The 18,542-nt window shown below is 40.5% G+C and overlaps 1 protein-coding gene across 2 annotated transcripts in view; it reads left to right on the top strand.

Moving 5' to 3' along the window:
• Positions 1 to 18,542, top strand: part of thsd7a.S (thrombospondin type 1 domain containing 7A S homeolog) — a 234,528-nt gene that overhangs the window by 159,980 nt on the left and 56,006 nt on the right. For both annotated transcript variants that reach the window (XM_041567489.1, XM_018269202.2), the window contains exon 3: positions 16,105 to 16,936. In XM_041567489.1, the coding sequence (XP_041423423.1) occupies positions 16,105 to 16,936 (832 nt within the window). The remainder of the gene's footprint in view (positions 1 to 16,104; positions 16,937 to 18,542) is intronic.

Genomic DNA, 18,542 nt, shown 5'->3' with positions numbered 1-18,542 from the left:
TTTAATTCATATTTACTTCATGAGCCTTTGTATTTTTTGCCAAAATATCTTGTTTTAGCACCGCATGAACTGCCGATTTCACAGCTTTAGTCTTCAGATAATTAGGGAAGCAGAATTAATTTTAGGCATCTTGCTCTTTGTTTCAATCACCACCTGAGAGTGCCGCGCATACAGTCACTGCTCATTATGGGAGTCACGGGGAGTACAGCTGACAAAACAGTTCAACATTTGGCTTGCTGAGACAGATAAAAGTCTGCATTCTGTGTTTTTTGTAATCTGTTAACATGTAATATCTTCAGGATGTAAATGTCCTCTTCTTTATTTACTGTCGACTCAATTCAAAACACGAATAAAAATAGCAGCTTCACGGTTTCCTAACTAGGTTACTAGGGCATTATCAGTCGATATAATACAGACTGTGTAATGTAATTATGGTTTTGATAAAATCAATAGAATTTATTAAACGAGAAGGAAACTTTAAATTACTAGGATTTAGCAAATGTTAGGCACCCTCCAGTGCAGATAATCACTGACCTGCTACCCCAGGCCGGTGTCTCTGTTAACAGAAAGCTGCACCAACCTGGAGTACTTCTGTATATACACCATGGAGCAATCCTCTTGCTGCTTCTTCTTTCTTTATTTTGGGTGTGCGTGCACAGTAGAGTGAAAACTCAAACTTTAACAAAACGCTGGCGAATGCCAGAACGGTTGTAGAAGAGGATCGCCCAGTGGTGGTTACAGAGAAGTACCTTGGGCCGGTGCAGTTTTCTGATAAAAAAAGGTATCAAATAAGTGATTATATTCACGTGTGAATAACATTTGGCAACCCCCAGTCATTTTAAATTTGCTTAGTATTTAAATTGTTCTACTTTATACCACCAAATTAGGATGAATGTTTAATGCTTTTTAAGATGGCTTTTGCTCAATATTTAATGCTGGTCAAATCAATAATAATTTGGTCATTCAATAATGAAGACTGATTGTTGGGCAAATGATCCCTGCAGTCACAAGCTAACCCTATTGCTTCTTAAGGTAGGATTTGGCTGTATCTTCAGCAGTTTACCCATCATGATTAAGGTCCATGGAAAAAAAATGACCAGTGCCAGGGCAGGGTTAGGAAGCTGCATCCGGTAGGGTTTCCTGTATCGTTGAATCATGGTGAATGTAGTAAAGGAGTTGATTGCCTAGAGGTTGGAATAATTATATCCAGCAGTGTAACTAGAGACCAACATGGCTGGGTATAAATTTTGCACTTATTGGCACCCACTGCCCCCATGGTAGGTACAATATACCATTGATTATGTCAAACTCATGACATTTTTACCCAGACAACATCTGACCTCCCTGATACTGATATTAATAATCATAGAACCCTTGGCCATTATGTAGCTAACGTACATATAGATATACTGTACATATAGCTTCCATATTATTCATTATTAATAGGGATGTAGCGAACGTCGGAAAAAAAGTTCGCGAACATATTCGCGAACTTGCGTCAAAAATGCGAACGGTTCGCGAACGTCGCGAACCCCATAGACTTCAATGGGAAGGCGAATTTTAAAAGCTAGAAAAGACATTTCTGGCCAGAAAAATGATTTTAAAGTTGTTTAAAGGGTGCAACGACCTGGACAGTGCCATGCCAGAGGGGGGTCAAGGGCAAAAATGTTTCTAAAAAATCCATTGTTGACACAGCGCTGCGTTTTGTGCTGTAAAGGGCAGAAATCACACTACATTTCTAAACCTGTGTAATAAAATGCTTTAAAACGTCCGGCGTCTACATGCCAATCAAGTCGTGTAAAGGTTACAGCCTGTTCACACGCAAAGACGAAACGCGGTGCTTACTGCAACGCAAAAAGACGCAAAGAGCTTTAATGAATGATACCGTCAAGTGAGCAAATAATAGTTTTTAATTACTAGTTGCTTCTCACCTCCAGGATGTTCGTCCTGTTGGTGGCAATATTTCTGTAGTGGTGTGTTTAGCAGTCACCGTGCTTGTGCGCACGTGCACGGTCAGGCAGAGGTAATTCAATGTACAGTGAAGTGAACCAAAAAACACTGATTCTGCAGTGTGGGCCCAGTTTTGGTCTACTTTATTGATCACCTGCGGTGACCATAAAAGATGCGATTTTGCCACTGTTGCAGAACCCTGAAAAATTAGGCATGTGTACTTTCCTGAAAAATTATGTTTTTTTTGTCGCAGCCACTGAACCAGAAGTCCAGAAACAATATGCCATATAAATGCTGAAAATATTAATTTTTTTTGTGGCAGCCACTGCAGCACAGAGGCCAGAAAAAATATGCCATGTAAATGCAAACAATATTAATTTTTTTTTTGTCGCAGCCACTGCAGCACAGAGGCCAGAAAAAATATGCCATATAAATGCAAACAATATTAATTTTTTTTTGTCGCAGCCACTGCAGCACAGAGGCCAGAAAAAATATGCCATATAAATGCAAACAATATTAATTTTTTTTTGTCGCAGCCACTGCAGCACAGAGGCCAGGAAAAATATGCCATATAAATGCTAACAATATAAAAAATTTTTGTCACAGACACTGAAGCACAGAGGCCAGAAAAAATATGCCATATAAATGCTGAAAATATTCAATTTTTTTGGTCGCAGCCACTGAAGCACAGAGGCCAGAAAAAATATGCCATATAAATGCTGAAAATATTCTGTTTTTTTTGGTCGCAGCCACTGAAGCACAGAGGCCAGAAAAAATATGCCATATAAATGCTGAAAATATTCTGTTTTTTTTGGTCGCAGCCACTGAAGCACAGAGGCCAGAAAAAATATGCCATATAAATGCTGAAAATATTCATTTTTTTGTCACAGCCACTGAAGCACAGAGGCCAGAAAAAATATGCCATATAAATGCTGAAAATATTCATTTATTTTTGTCGCAGCCACTGAAGCACAGAGGCCGAAACAATATGCCATATGAATGCTGAAAATATTCATTTTTTTGTCACAGCCACTGAAGCACAGAGGCCAGAAAAAATATGCCATATAAATGCTGAAAATATTCTGTTTTTTTTGGTCGCAGCCACTGAAGCACAGAGGCCAGAAAAAATATGCCATATAAATGCTGAAAATATTCATTTATTTTTGTCGCAGCCACTGAAGCACAGAGGCCGAAACAATATGCCATATAAATGCTGAAAATATTCATTTTTTTGTCACAGCCACTGAAGCACAGAGGCCAGAAAAAATATGCCATATAAATGCTGAAAATATTCATTTATTTTTGTCGCAGCCACTGAAGCACAGAGGCCGAAACAATATGCCATATAAATGCTGAAAATATTCTGTTTTTTTTGGTCGCAGCCACTGAAGCACAGAGGCCAGAAAAACTCAGGATTTACCTGGATTCAAATTAAACCAGTAGGGTTTGCACCCTAGTTTGTAATGGTGGTGGAGGGAGGAGGACGCTAAAGGACAGCTGTATGTGGAGTCATGAGGCGTGCAGAGAAGGACAGCTGCATGGGGAGTCAGAAACTCAGAACAAGTCTTCCGGCGTGCAGTAACCCTCCGAGATCCACCCCTCATTCATTTTAATAAAGGTCAGGTAATCCACACTTTTGTGACCTAGGCGAGTTCTCTTCTCAGTTACAATCCCTCCTGCTGCACTGAAGGTCCTTTCTGAGAGGACACTTGAGGCGGGGCAAGACAAGAGGTTCATGGCAAATTGTGACAGCTCTGGCCACAGATCAAGCCTGCGCACCCAGTAGTCCAGGGGTTCATCGCTCCTCAGAGTGTCGATATCTGCAGTTAATGCCAGGTAGTCCGCTACCTGCCGGTCGAGGCGTTCTTTGAGGGTGGATCCAGAAGGGTTCTGCCGCTGCCTTGGACAAAAAAACATTTGCATGTCTGACGTTACAGAGTGGCCAAAGTGCTTTGTCCTTGCAGGTGCACTCGTGGCAGGATTACTGGCACCTCTGCCCCTGGAATGTTGATGAGTTCCTGAAGTGACATCACCCTTAAAAGCATTGTACAACATGTTTTGCAGGCTGGTTTGTAAATGCAGCATGCTTTCAGACTTGTGGTATGTTGGTAACATTTCTGCCACTTTATGCTTGTACCGAGGGTCTAGTAGAGTCGCGACCCAGTACAGGTCCTTCTCCTTAAGCCTCTTGATACGGGGGTCCTTCAACAGGCATGACAGCATGAAAGACCCCATTCTCACAAGGTTGGATGCAGAGGTATCCATCTCCGCTTCCTCGTTATCAAGGACTGCATCATCCACGGTCTCCTCCCCCCAGCCACGTACAAGACCAGGGGTCCCCAAAAGGTCACCACTAGCCCCCTGGGAAGCCTGCTCCTGTTGGTCCTCCTCCTCCACAAAGCCACCTTCCTCCTCTGACTCCACTTCTGACACCTCTCCCTGCGTTGCAGCAGGTGCCTGGGTTCGTTCTGGTGATTCCGACCAGAAATCGTGCGCTTCCTGCTCCTCGTCACGCTGGTCTACAGCCTCATCTGTCACTCGTCGCACGGCACGCTCCAGGAAGAAAGCAAAGGGTATTAGGTCGCTGATGGTGCCTTCGGTGCGACTGACCATATTTGTAACCTCTTCAAAAGGGCGCATGAGCCTGCAGGCATCGCGCATAAGCACCCAGTAACGGGGGAAAAAAATCCCCAGCTCTGCAGATCCAGTCCTACCACCCAGTTCAAACAGGTATTCGTTGACGGCTCTTTGTTGTTGCAGCAGACGTTCCAACATGAGGAGCGTTGAATTCCACGAGTCTGGCTGTCGCAAATCAAACGCCTGACTGGCATGTTGTACCGCTGCTGAATGTCAGCAAGGCGTGCCATGGCTGTATAGGAACGTCTGAAATGGGCCGACACCTTCCTGGACTGCCTGAGAACGTCCTGGAATCCTGGGTACTTTGAGACAAAACGTTGTACTATTAAATTCAGAACATGTGCCATGCAGGGCACATGTGTTAAATTGCCCAGTCTCAGTGCTGCCAACAGATTGCTTCCATTGTCACACACCACTTTTCCGATCTTCAGTTGGTGTGGGGTCAGCCACCGATCGGCCTGTGACTGCAGAGATGACAGGAGTACAGATCCGGTATGGTTTTTGCTTTCCAGGCACGTCATCCCCAAGACAGCATGACAACGGCGTACCTGGCACGTCGAATAGCCTAGGGGGAGCTGGGGGTGCACAGGTGTGGAGGAGGAGGACCCAGCAACAGAGGACGAAGAAGAGGAAGAAGACGAGGTAGAGAGCGAAGGAGGAGTAGAGGTGGTGGCAGAACCGCGTGCAATCCGTGGCGGTGACACCAACTCCACTGTCGTTGTTGAGCCACACATTTCCTGCTTCCCAGCCATGACCAAGTTCACCCAGTGGGCAGTGTAGGTGACATACCTGCCCTGACCATGCTTGGAGGACCATGCGTCAGTAGTCATATGGACCTTTGGCCCAACACTAAGTGACAGAGATGCGGTGACTTGGCTCTGCACATGGTGGTACAGGTGTGGTATTCCCTTTTTTGAAAAAAAATTGCGGCTGGGTACCTTCCACTGCGGTGTCCCAATTGCTACAAATTTGCGGAAGGCCTCAGAGTCCACCAGCTGGTATGGTAAAAGCTGGCGGGCTAAGAGTGCAGACAAGCCAGCTGTCAGACGCCGGGCAAGGGGGTGACTCGCAGACATTGGCTTCTTACGCTCAAACATGGCCCTCACAGAAACTTGGCTGGGGTCAGATGACTGGGAATGGGAACTGGTGGTCAAGGTGGAAGGCGGAGTGGAGGGTGGTTCAGACGGGTCAAGGACAGCAGAGGTAGAGCAGTAAGATGCTGGACCAGAAGGAGGGTGGCTTTTAGTTTGCCTGTTGCCTTTGAGGTGTTGCTCCCAAAGTGCTTTGTGCTTGCCGTTCATGTGCCTTCGCATAGAAGTTGTACCTATGTGGCTGTTGGGCTTCCCAAGTCTCAGTTTCTGACTGCACTCATTGCAAATTACAACGCTTTTGTCAGAGGCACACACATTAAAAAAATCCCACACTGCTGACCTTTTTGAAGCTGGCAATCTGGCGGTAACAGTAGAAGTTGGCGGCGTTGGCGGCAATGGCGGGTGCGTTGGCCGGCTGACCACAGGTGCCGATACATGTTGTTGCCCTACTGTTCCCTGCGAGCTGTCCTCCCTGCTTCTTCTAAGTCTTATTCTCCTCCTGCCTCTCTGACTCTCCGTCTCTCCATCTGAACTATCCTCCTCTTGCTCTCTTCTACTGGGCACCCACAAAACATCAATCTCCTCATCATCATTCTCCTCAGATGCATCAATTTCTTCTAACAGCTCACAGAAGGAAGCAGCAGCGGGGACCTCCTCGTCATCACTCATTATGTCCATCTCTGTTGTGTTCTCTGCCAGAATTAAATCTGGTGTAACGTCCTCATCTCCTTCATCTTCTTCTGCCAATAATGGTTGCGCATCACTCAGTTCAAGAAACTCATGTGAAAATAACTCCTCTGACTCCAGTGAAGAAGGGGCGCCGGTGGTGGAGGAAGTGTTACGTGGGGTGCCCATAGCAGTGGAGGATGAGGATGTTGTGGTAAAGTTAGAAACGGTAGAGGATGGGGTGTGCTGTGTAAGCCAGTCAACTACCTCTTCAGCATTTTGGGAGTTCAGGGTCATTGCCTTTTTAAAACTGGGCAATTTCCTAGGGCCACAGGATAGCATAGCAGCACGGCCCCTAGTGCCTCTGCGTGGCGGCCTGCCTTTGCCTGGCATTATTTTTAAAACAAAAACAACAACAACTCAGGTGGTGTTTCTGGAGACGGTATTATTATTGATATTTAGACAGAATGTGAACAAGCTCACACAGCTAAGTGGCAGTGGTTTGAAAATGAAGAACACACTGGGCAAATAATGCCTACAAGGTCAACGTATACACTACAGCAGTGGTGGATACGGAATATATTATTGCTGCTTGAAAAACGTCACTCAGGTGGTGTTTCTGGAGACGGTATTATTATTGATATTTAGACAGAATGTGAACAAGCTCACACAGCTAAGTGGCAGTGGTTTGAAAATGAAGAACACACTGGGCAAATAATGCCTACAAGGTCAACGTATACACTACAGCAGTGGTGGATACGGAATATATTATTGCTGCTTGAAAAACGTCACTCAGGTGGTGTTTCTGGAGACGGTATTATTATTGATATTTAGACAGAATGTGAACAAGCTCACACAGCTAGATGGCAGTGGTTTGAAAATGAAGAACACACTGGGCAAATAATGACTACAAGGTCAACGTATACACTACAGCAGTGGTGGATACGGAATATATTATTGCTGCTTGAAAAACGTCACTCAGGTGGTGTTTCTGGAGACGGTATTATTATTGATATTTAGACAGAATGTGAAAAAGCTCACACAGCTAAGTGGCAGTGGTTTGAAAATGAAGAACACACTGGGCAAATAATGCCTGCAAGGTCAACGTATACACTACAGCAGTGGTGGATACGGAATATATTATTGCTGCTTGAAAACGTCACTCAGGTGGTGTTTCTGGAGACGGTATTATTATTGATATTTAGACAGAATGTGAAAAAGCTCACACAGCTAAGTGGCAGTGGTTTGAAAATGAAGAACACACTGGGCAAATAATGCCTGCAAGGTCAACGTATACACTACAGCAGTGGTGGATACGGAATATATTATTGCTGCTTGAAAAACGTCACTCAGGTGGTGTTTCTGGAGACGGTATTATTATTGATATTTAGACAGAATGTGAAAAAGCTCACACAGCTAGATGGCCACTGGGCAAATAATGCCTGCAAGTGCACTACTATTGGTGCACTACTATGAAGAACAGCAAACAGCACTGGACACCTTAAAGAACAGTAAGATAAGTAAAATTAAAAAAAAATTATATGTATATTAAAAAAATTTTCTCGGGTTGGTGCTGCTGAACTACTAGGAGCAGCACAGTAGCACACCAGTCCCACTCCCCAACACTGCTAGACTAATAGCACTTGGCTGTTAAAGTAGCAAAGTAAAACAACAAAAAAGAAAATAAAAGCAGTCCTCACAAGGACTATTGGGTTATTACAGCAGTCAGCAGATGAGATCAGAAGAGATCAGTGCCCACAGCAGGCAGCTATATACAGAGCACTGCAGTAGAAGGTAGATTACTAGCCAGCAAAGCTACCCTAAAATGTCCCTCAAATCCCTGCAGACTTCTGTCCCTCCAATACAGAGCAGTATCAAGTAGATTACTAGCCAGCAAACTTACTATCAACTGTCCCTCAAAGAAATCAGTGAAATCAGTAACAGCTCTCTCCCTACACTAGCTCTTGCAAGCACACACAGGCAGAATGAAAAAACGCTGCAGGGCTTCAGTTTATATATGGAAGGGGAGTGGTCCAGGGGGTGTGGGGGTGGTCCAGGAGGGAGAGCTTCCTGATTGGCTGCCATGTATCTGCTGGTCTGGGGTGAGAGGTCAAAAAAAAGCGCCAGGTAAGGCGAACCCAAAATGGCGAACGTCGCGCGACGTTCGCGAACATTCGGCGAGCGCGAACAGCCGATGTTCGCGCGAACAAGTTCGTCGGCGAACAGTCCGCGACATCCCTAATTATTAATGTGTAGTTCATTAAAAATGTATCTCATGTTAGTTTCCTTATTTAATCACTTGCAAGTTTTTAATAAAAATATTTATATTCCAACTGGTTCTACTGAACGTATATTGTTTCCCCATTTAATTTTGCTTTTGCAAAAACACAGAAGAATCTTTCTACTGTACCATCATTTTTTCACACAATTTTTAAATCTTGGCTTTATCTGTTCATCCCTTCCTCGAGTGAAGGAAATTAAAAGTTTAAAATAGCCAAGTCTGCATTTATTGTATCCTTTATATTTTTAGCCGGGAACGTTACCGCTGGTTAATGCAGGTCTAATCAAATGTGGAAAGACAATCTATAAAAATGTGTGCAAAAGAGGTGAAAGGGGTTGGTTTTCAGAGGGAAATGCTGAGGTAGAAGATGAAGGCCTTTCTACATAAAACATTGACTTTGATGTTAACTTCAGTCAACAGTTTAACTTTGATGTTGGCTTCAAACTGTGTTGGTTTCCCCTGTGAGAGATTTAAAATCTGGAATGATCAACATATTGGCAACCGTGGCACTTAGTCTAATCAGCAATGATTTTTTTCTTAGTAATATGAGTATTGCTTTACACTTATTATTATTATTATTCACACTTCACTTGTAATTCAGACTCCTGTAGAGTTTTAAATGGGTTGGTCCAAAACTAGACCACTGTGAAACAAGGCAATTAGATGGGGAGGTCATTATTAGATGTTTTATTGTTTTTTATTTGCCAATAGCTTTACATTCTAATTACTCAATGACTAGTTGTTGGTGCTTAAAGTGATACACTAAAGTGATACGAACACTAAAAAACTTCAAAATATTAGTGTACATTTAAAGCATCCTGCAAATACTTTTTTGCCAAAATTATAAATAGCATGCAAAGACAATGGAGTTTAATTTCTGGTGTCAGTATAGATGTAAAGTCCTGCAGAAGACTTGCTGCACTGTGACGGAATATAAATGGGGTGATCCAGTATATCAGTCAATGAAAAATATGAAAATGCCTCCTTCGCCTACTGTCTGTGTCAATTGTTTATTTATTTGCCTTTGCTGTACATCTCTAAAAGCAAAATCAATATGCTTATTCACTTTGTGTCCATTATTCTTTTATATTATTCATTATTTATGGTGTTAGTGTCTCCTTTATTATATACTGTCTTATATGGTGCCAACATTTTATGCAGTGGCTTGAAAAAACTCATTCTCATTCATAAAATTTCCTGTGTCCTATCAACTAAATGGCCAGTAATGCTGTCTGCTGATTGGCTGGTTTGGGTTTCTATAACTGGTGCCACTTTATTTATAAGGTAATAAATAAAGAAGGTCAATCCACCACAATTTAACTATTGGTATCCCTGTACATTTACCTCTGCCCCCTACCCAACTTTGCAGTAGCCAACCTTCTAAAGCATGTGCAGAGAGGGCGGAGGTTTCTATGCTTGATCACCTCTGTCTCCTGTACACATATCAGTGAGCTGGGGTATATGCATTGCCAGCTGATCTTGTGTTAGTTTCCACTGTCCATGCTTCTGTTTGGCGATCAGCACCAGAGAGCAACATGGCTGCCCACCCTGATAGTTCAACTATGGCTCTCGCACACCCTTAGTAAATTAGAGTAACGACACCTGGTGCACGAAGGTAAAGGATTGGCCGCCTCCCAAACAGTCCAGCATGGGGACCTTCCCCATAGGCTAACATTGGCCTCGGTAGATTTTAGGTGGCGAACTAGGGGGTCGAAGTTTTTTTTAAAGAGACAGTACTTCGATTATCGAATGGTCGAATATTCGAACGATTCGAAGGTCGTAGTCGAAGTAGCCATTTCGATGGTCGAAGTAGCCAAAAAAACATTAGAAATTCGAACTATTTTTCCTCTATTTTCCTCTATTCCTTCACTCGAGCTTAGTGAATGGGCCCCTAGATGTTTGAAGCCTTTACTATACTTAGATGGTTCTCGCAACAGCTAAAATTTGTCCCAATAGCTTATTTTGGGTCTTAGTGAACTCTTTAGAGGGAAGGACTAGTAGTGCTATACAGGCAACAAAAGTAAATGGTTTATTAAAAACCCTTTCTAGTTGAAAAATATCCTGCCAATATTCAACTGCTACAGGGCATGTCCACCAGATTTGTTTATAATCTCTATATAACATCTGTACACCCCCGAAAACAAGTGCTGGAAGCAGATGGGTCATATCTATCATTATTGTTAAATGGGACCCGACACCCAGAAAAATGATTCAAAATCCTATTTTATCACATTAGTCAAGCAAAATGAACTTTAATTACACTATATAAATTATTTGAATCTTGTTTCCTTCAGTCTGGGAATTCATAATTATAGCAAGCAGGCAGGAGACATTTTGTGGACATTGTTATTAAGGCAAGCCTTGCATCATCTCAGAACCTTGTTTGTGCCCCGTAATGGGGGACCTGATGTCCATCCCCATGCCCTGGTTACACAATTAACGGTGAAGAGAACAGGAGGAATGTGTCGGGAGCAGTGACATCTAGGAAGTGCTGAATAGAAAGTGAAAGTAATTGTCTGCCCCGCCTCTATACCTAAGGCATAGAGGAGGGGCAGACAATATTTGATTGACAGCTTTGATTGACAGGACTTTTATTATACAGCTTTTTGTGTCTGGGTGACAGGTCCACTTTAAGACTATGATGTGCCAACTCATCATTACCTTATATACTGATTCTTTTATGGCAGTATTTGGGGAAATTTGTGAAATGGTATCCCAGATTAAATTCCAGTCTTGTTGGGAAATTGGTTGTTCTATATCTGCTTCCCAGTATGTCATATATTTCAGAGTCATCAGCATCTAAACATCATTTGCTTACATAAGAAGGGAAGCATTCCCTTAAGTTTTCCTGCTTGTTGACAACATGTTTCAAGCAATGTGGGTAGTCGATTCCTAAAAGAAATGTCAATTGACTTGATAAAGTGGTTGAGTTGAGCTGGGAATATCTATTAGTCCTTGGGCAAATTTTGTGTAAATTGCATGTATTGCAATGATTTAATTCCAGTTGATAGCAGCATGTCTTGCACCCTGTTTATATGGCTGTCTTTCTACCACTAAAATGTGGGAGTTGCTTAAAGTGGACCTGTCACCCAGACACAAAAATCTGTATAATAAAAGTCCTTTTCAAATTAAACATGAAATCCAATTTCTATTTTTTATTAAAGCATTCATAGCTGCTGTAAGCTCATTTAAAAATCTGCGCTGTCAATCAAATATTGTCTGCCCCTCCTCTATGCCAATGGCATAGAGGTGGGGCAGACAATTACTTTCACTTTCCATTCAGCACTTACTAGATGTCACTGCTCTCCACACATTCCCCCATTCTCTTCACCATTTAATTGTGTAGCCAGGGCATGGAAATGGACATTGGGTCCCCCATTCTGGTGCACAAACAAGATTCTGAGATGACACAAGGCTTGCCTTAATAACAGTGTTCACAAAATGGCTGCTGCCTGCTTGCTATCATTTTGAAATCCCAGACTGAAGGAAACAAGATTCAAATAATTTATATAGTGTAATTAAAGTTAATTTTGCTTGACTAATGTGATAAAATAGGATTTTGAATAATTTCTTTGGGTGACGGGTCCCCTTCAACCCGGGAGAAAAAGTGGGTTATTATGTATTGGTATAAGGGTAATCTTAATCTCAGCCAGCTGGAATTTCTGTAAAATATATTCATATACGTTAGTTAAATTATTTACCATTTATATGCTTTGAACCTGCAAAATAACTTGCAAATATAAGTATTTTTTAAGAGATTCTGCATTATGCCACTAGGTGAAATATACAATCAAAACTAATACCAGATAAAATACATTGTATTTTGCTGAAATCCTTAGGCAATGTTAATGCTGCAAAGGGTCCAGAAATCACTGAAACCACTTTTCATGCCAGGAATTCATTGCCTCCTGAACTTTTCAGGTTAATGTTTTTGGGTTACCACCAGATCTAAATATAACTATGCCCCTTAGCGATGCTACAAAATATATTTACGCACATTTTGTGCCAAATTCTGCTATTTAGCATCTTTATTTCCAATAGCCCCATATACTGTGTGTGTGATATAAAACTGTTGCATTAGGAATACTGAAATGAGTTCATTGATGTTTATTCTTGTCTTTTGTAACTCAAGGGCAGCTCCACTATATGTTAATTGGAAACTGCTACTGAAATGAGCTCAGCCATAAAATTGAACTGGACAACTTTCAGCTACTTTAATTATGTGGATTTGGGAATTTCAGTGAGGGCCTGGCATATAAATGGGGACAGGGATAATCGTTTCCATCTACAATGGAGTGATCTAAAACTAGGAGCTTCTAAAAGAAAGAATAAACAAACTGTGCATTGTTTGTATCATTGTGATACTTGTGCATGAACGTGTCTGTGTTGTCTTTGTATCATGAATTAAATAAAACAATATTTTAGTAGTTTACCTAACTTACAAGTTGTAATTCATTTGACAAGCCTCACAATTTGGGAATTCAGCACTTAAAGTATTTTAAAATGTGTTGTCAGTGTGACAGATAACTTGAAAGACAACTGGGCCTGGATAATTGGTAGAAATCCTATTTGTTTTAATGTATTGATCGCCATTATTTCTAGGCAAGTACATGCTGCAGTCTTTCATGTTGAGTTCTGCAGCAGAGATCCGTTTCATGCAAAATAAATGTTAATTGGGCTCACACTGTGTTTTCCAAGGTGCACCGTGCGATAAAAGGAGGTGGCAGCATGCCTTTCTCTGGTGATGAGACATATGTTTACCGAATTGAAATTGTCATTCTCTACATAAGTGTGTCATTTTCTGATTTAGTTGTTGAGTCTCTGTTGGGGTTCTGGGTACAATTTTCTGAAAATGTAGAACCTATTCTCTGACATTGTACAGTCCTGGAGTGCAGTAAATAGGGCCAAAATGTAGTTATTTGAAAACCTGGATGAGAAATAAATCAAGGTATAATCTTTACACGGCAGAGAAAGAATTCCAATTGTACTTACCATATATTTGTTTTGAAGGTAAGCAGGGAATCTTACAGCTATGATTTAAAAAGTAATCAGCACAGAACACCAACAGAGTTTGTGTGAGCTTAATCTATGTGTACCAGCTGGCTATTCAGAGGAATATAAGCACTTGTCATTTTTCGTTTATGCCAATTACTGTGCATTTTATTAGTGCTAAGACATGGGAATAGTGTTCATGGCAATAAACATGTGTTAAAATGCCTGATTTATTGTTGTCAAAAACCTTTCCTAAAAATGTTCTTTGAAAATGTTCGGCAAAACTGGGCAATTGCGTCAGAATGAAAACCCCTTTGCTACACCAATGATGTTGGAATTCTGATAAAATGGGAAAAACTTGAGCTTGGGATTGCACTTTGGTCCTATGGTCAAAGAAGAGCAGGCCTAGACAGGCCTTGACAAAGGCTGTGTGCCGAAACTTTGGGGCTGTTCTCATTTGGCTTCTTGTAGTTTATTTTCTGCCTTCTTTGTAGCAAAGGGTGGTATGTATATTATTATCATGTGGGGTGTTTTGTCTTTGTAAACATTGTGTTACTGTCAAATTGTTTTTCTAAATAGTAAAGCATTTTCTATTATAGCACCTGAGTCAAATGATTTATTGTGAGTGTGCAGACCTGATTTTTTGACAGGCCTAGAAACTTGTCAGGGATTAAACTGTGCAACCCAACTTGACTAATGTTAGATTTTGTATAAATGGGTCTATGACCCTTATGTATGAAACTTTGTTTAAATGTATAAGGCAATTATACAGTTGGGTCCATACATCTTTGGACAGGGACAACTTTTTTCTAATTTTGGTTCTGTACATTTTCACAATGAATTTTAAATGAAACAACTCAGATGCAGTTGAACTGCAGACTTTCAGCTTTAATTCAGTTGGTTGAACAAAAAGATTGCATAAAAATGTGAGTAACTAAAGCCTTTTTTTAACACAATCACTTCATTTCAGGGGCTCAAAAGTAATTAGACAAATTAAAAAACTGAAAATAAAATGTTCATTTCTAATACTTGGTTGAAAACCCTTTGCTGGCAATGACAGCCTGAAGTCTTGAACTCATGGACATCACCAGATTCTGGGTTTCCTCCTTTTTAATTCTCTGCCAGGCCTTTACTGCAGGGAATTTCAGTTGCTGTTTGTTTGTGGACCTTTCTGTCCGAAGTTTAGTCTTCAACAAGTGAAATGCAGCTCAATTGGGTTCAGATCAGGTGACTGACTTGGCCATTCAAGAATATTCCACTTCTTTGCTTTAATAAACTCCTGGGTTGCTTTGGCTGTATGTTTTGGGTCATTTTCCATCTGTATTATGTATTATCGCTTTTATCTGCTTCATTGATAATGAAATAACAAAGGAATTGCCCACACCTGCCCATGAAATAGCATTTGAGTCAATTGTCCAATTACTTTTGAGCCCCTGAAATGAAGTGATTGTGATAAAAAAAAGCATTAGTTCCTAGGGATGTAGCAAACCGCCGATAATGTGTTCGCGAACGCCGTTCGCGAACACCGGCAAAAAATGCGAACAGTTCGCGAACTTCGAACATCCGAAAATCGTTCGATTCGAACGATCGAAGGATTTTAATCGTTCGATCGAACGATTTTCGTTCGAATCGAACGAAAATCGTTCGATTTTAGCGACCGAATGGTCGAATGGTCGAACGATTTTGACGCGAACGCCTATTGGCGAACGTCGCGCGAGTTCGCGAACTTGCGGCGGACGCGAACAGCCGATGTTCGCGCGAACAAGTTCGCCACAGAACAGTCCGCGACATCCCTATTAGTTCCTCACATTTTTATGCAATCTTTTTTTTTTTTTTTTCAACCCACTGAATTAAAGCTGAAAGTCTGCAGTTCAACTGCATCTGAGTTGTTTCATTTAAAATTCATTGTGGTAATGTACGGAACCAAAATTAGAAAAAAAGTTGTCTCTGTCCAAAGATTCATAGGCCTAATTATATATTTTATTAACAATAAAAATTGCAACGGTATTAAACACAATTTATATACATTAAGTACATGAGATATATTTATTATGTATATTATCTGTATAGAAATTACTGTATTCATATCTAGATTACTACCCAGAAAAATCAGGGTTTGTTTAATTCATATGTAACATGTTATATAATTATATAACCGTATTACATGAAAGTCTGTGTGGCAGCGGGACTCATAGATATAAGTAATACTTGTAGCCAGGTTTTGTATGAGTGGAAATGGATCCCCACCCATCAGCTTAGAAAAGATATCCGCAAGTCACAGATGTAAATAATTTTTTAAAATATACCTAGTGGTATATTACTTGTTAGTTGTATGCAAATTTCAACAGCCTGATTATCATAGGAGGGTTTTTTATCAACACAATAAAAGCAACATTATGTTTGCTTTTCAGTATATGTTTGCTTTTCAGTATATGCTTGCATGAACTTGAATCTAAAACAAAGTTATTTTTCTTTTCTTTTTTATAGGTCCCTGGGGCAGATGTATGGGTGATGAATGTGGACCTGGAGGTATTCAAACAAGAGCAGTTTGGTGTGCCCATGTTGAAGGATGGACAACCCTCCCTACAAACTGTAAACAGACAGACAGGCCAGAAAATCAACAGAACTGTTTTAGAGTTTGCGACTGGCACAAGGAAATGTATGACTGGCAGTTAGGAAGCTGGAATCAGTGCAAACCAGTCATATCAAGATCTTCAGAGAAACCTACTGAATGTACTAAGGGTGAGGAAGGCATTCAGACTAGAGAAGTAACATGCATCCAGAAAGCAAATGAGGCAATAGCTGATGATAGTATTTGTGAATACTTTGAACCTAAGCCTCGACTGGAACAAGGGTGCCTTATCCCCTGCCCTCAAGACTGCATTGTATCAGAATATTCTCCATGGTCAGACTGTTCCAGGACATGTGGCAATGGATTAAAACACAGAACCAGATATGTTATTACTTTGGCTCAGTTTGGTGGATCAGCATGTCCTAACCTTACAGAATACCAAATATGTCAGTCTTCCCCATGTGAGGGTGAAGAAAATATGTACAGTCTGAGTGTTGGACCTTGGAGTTCTTGTTCTGTTCCACTTACTAGACATGTAAGACAGGCTGGTAAACGAGGGAAAAACAGAGAACGAGCAAAGGAAAGAGAAAAAGCAGTAAAAGATCCGGAAGAACGTGAGCTTATTAAAAAGAAAAGAAACCGGAACAGAAAGAATAGACAGGAGAATAGATTTTGGGATATACAGATTGGTTACCAGACAAGACTGGTGACATGTATGCACCGGAATGGAAAAGCTGCTGCATTAAGGTAAGGACTTGTGACAGTGATTTTTCCTTCAGCCCGTACTCTATTCCCATTACTGTCATTCTCCAGTTTGCATCACTAAATTAATTCCTTCCTACCTTAAACACTCTCTATTTTTGTACTTTAAGTATGTTTATTTTTCTATTGTTCTTTCTTTTTGCATTGATTACTATTGTCTCAATACATCTTCATTATTCAGTATTTGTGGACTTTTCTTTGGATTTCACTCACATTTCCCAACAGAATATTAGAATTCAGACTGGTTATAAATGTAGGGCGAAATTCCAGTTTCATTTCCAGTTCAATTAATTTATGTGGTCATAAAACAAAGCAAAAGGGTAAAAGCAATTATCATAAAAGCGCATATGACTCTAAGCTAAAAGGTTGCCAGTTGTTAGAGAGACACAGCACACAATACTTATTGTTGATAGCATTTAATATCCACTCATTGCTTTAAATTAATAACTATCATAACTTTGTCATAATTCTTTATATGTGGTCATTTAGAAATTACAAAGCTTAAGAGTGATCTAAAAAATGTCTCTCTTTCTGGTCAACATTAGTGTATGTTATGTAAATTTTAGGTTCTTAATCCCTAGGGTACTTTAGGCAGAAGCAGGGGGCATTTACACATGTTTAGAACACCAGGGAGATTTATAAACAAGTTCTCACTATTTTCTGACAAAATCCACAGGGACTTTTCCCGAAAAATAAATCCCGAAAAATTAGAGTATTTTTTCTCCGAAAAAATTGTATTTTCCCCTTTAAAAGTCCGACCAGAAAAATCAGAGCTTAATAAATAACCCACCAAGAGTGCTGTCTTTTTTACTTAAGATTGTAGAGTGATGGGGCATACTATGTCTAGTGTATAATCATACCTATCATTTGTGATAGGTATGTTTGTTACTGATAATTAATATTTGAATGCAATGCCTTAATACATAATTAACCTTTCCATCCTTATACAACATTGCATGTTCCAGAATGACATGCAAAGTATTTGGACTGTGCAATAAATTACAATTCATTTAAGCAAAGAAAATTGCAGTTCTAGGCCAATATCTATTTGGGGAATGAGCCATTTTTATTCTCAGTGTGGTACATATGGAGCATTGCTAATGTGTAGGCTAAGCTAGCTGAACTGTAAAATAAAAAAGTCTAATTACTTTAATACATCCCTCATCTCATATAATTAGTCAGCAATTGGTAATAGGTTAGGCATGTCTTGGCAGATTACTGTTGTTCGGGGAACAGTAACGTAAACACATTTTTTATTCTCAGAAAATTACAGTTATCATTAATCAGATTTAAACTGGTTGACAGTAAGTAAAAAGAAAACTATTGCTGACATGCAAGGCCGTATAACAAGAATATATTTATAGCCTGGAGGAGATATAGTGGATCTATCACCTTTCATGTTTATATGTTTCTGAGTTCTGGGGCCTTGTTTATTTGGCAGGTTTTACTGTTGTTGCATCCCCGTAGCCCTGTTATTTTCTGTTTAGCAAATTGTGTTTATACTGTAACTTTAGTTTACAATTGACAAGGTCAGGATTCCCTGTATAACATTTCCAGGAGATTGGTTGTTCTCCCTTATAAACAATACCAG

This window comes from Xenopus laevis, chromosome 6S (genome assembly GCF_017654675.1).
Source record: "Xenopus laevis strain J_2021 chromosome 6S, Xenopus_laevis_v10.1, whole genome shotgun sequence".
Lineage (NCBI taxonomy): Eukaryota > Metazoa > Chordata > Amphibia > Anura > Pipidae > Xenopus > Xenopus laevis.
The sequence above is the reverse complement of the archived record's forward strand: the minus strand, read 5'-3'. Positions and strand labels throughout refer to the sequence as shown.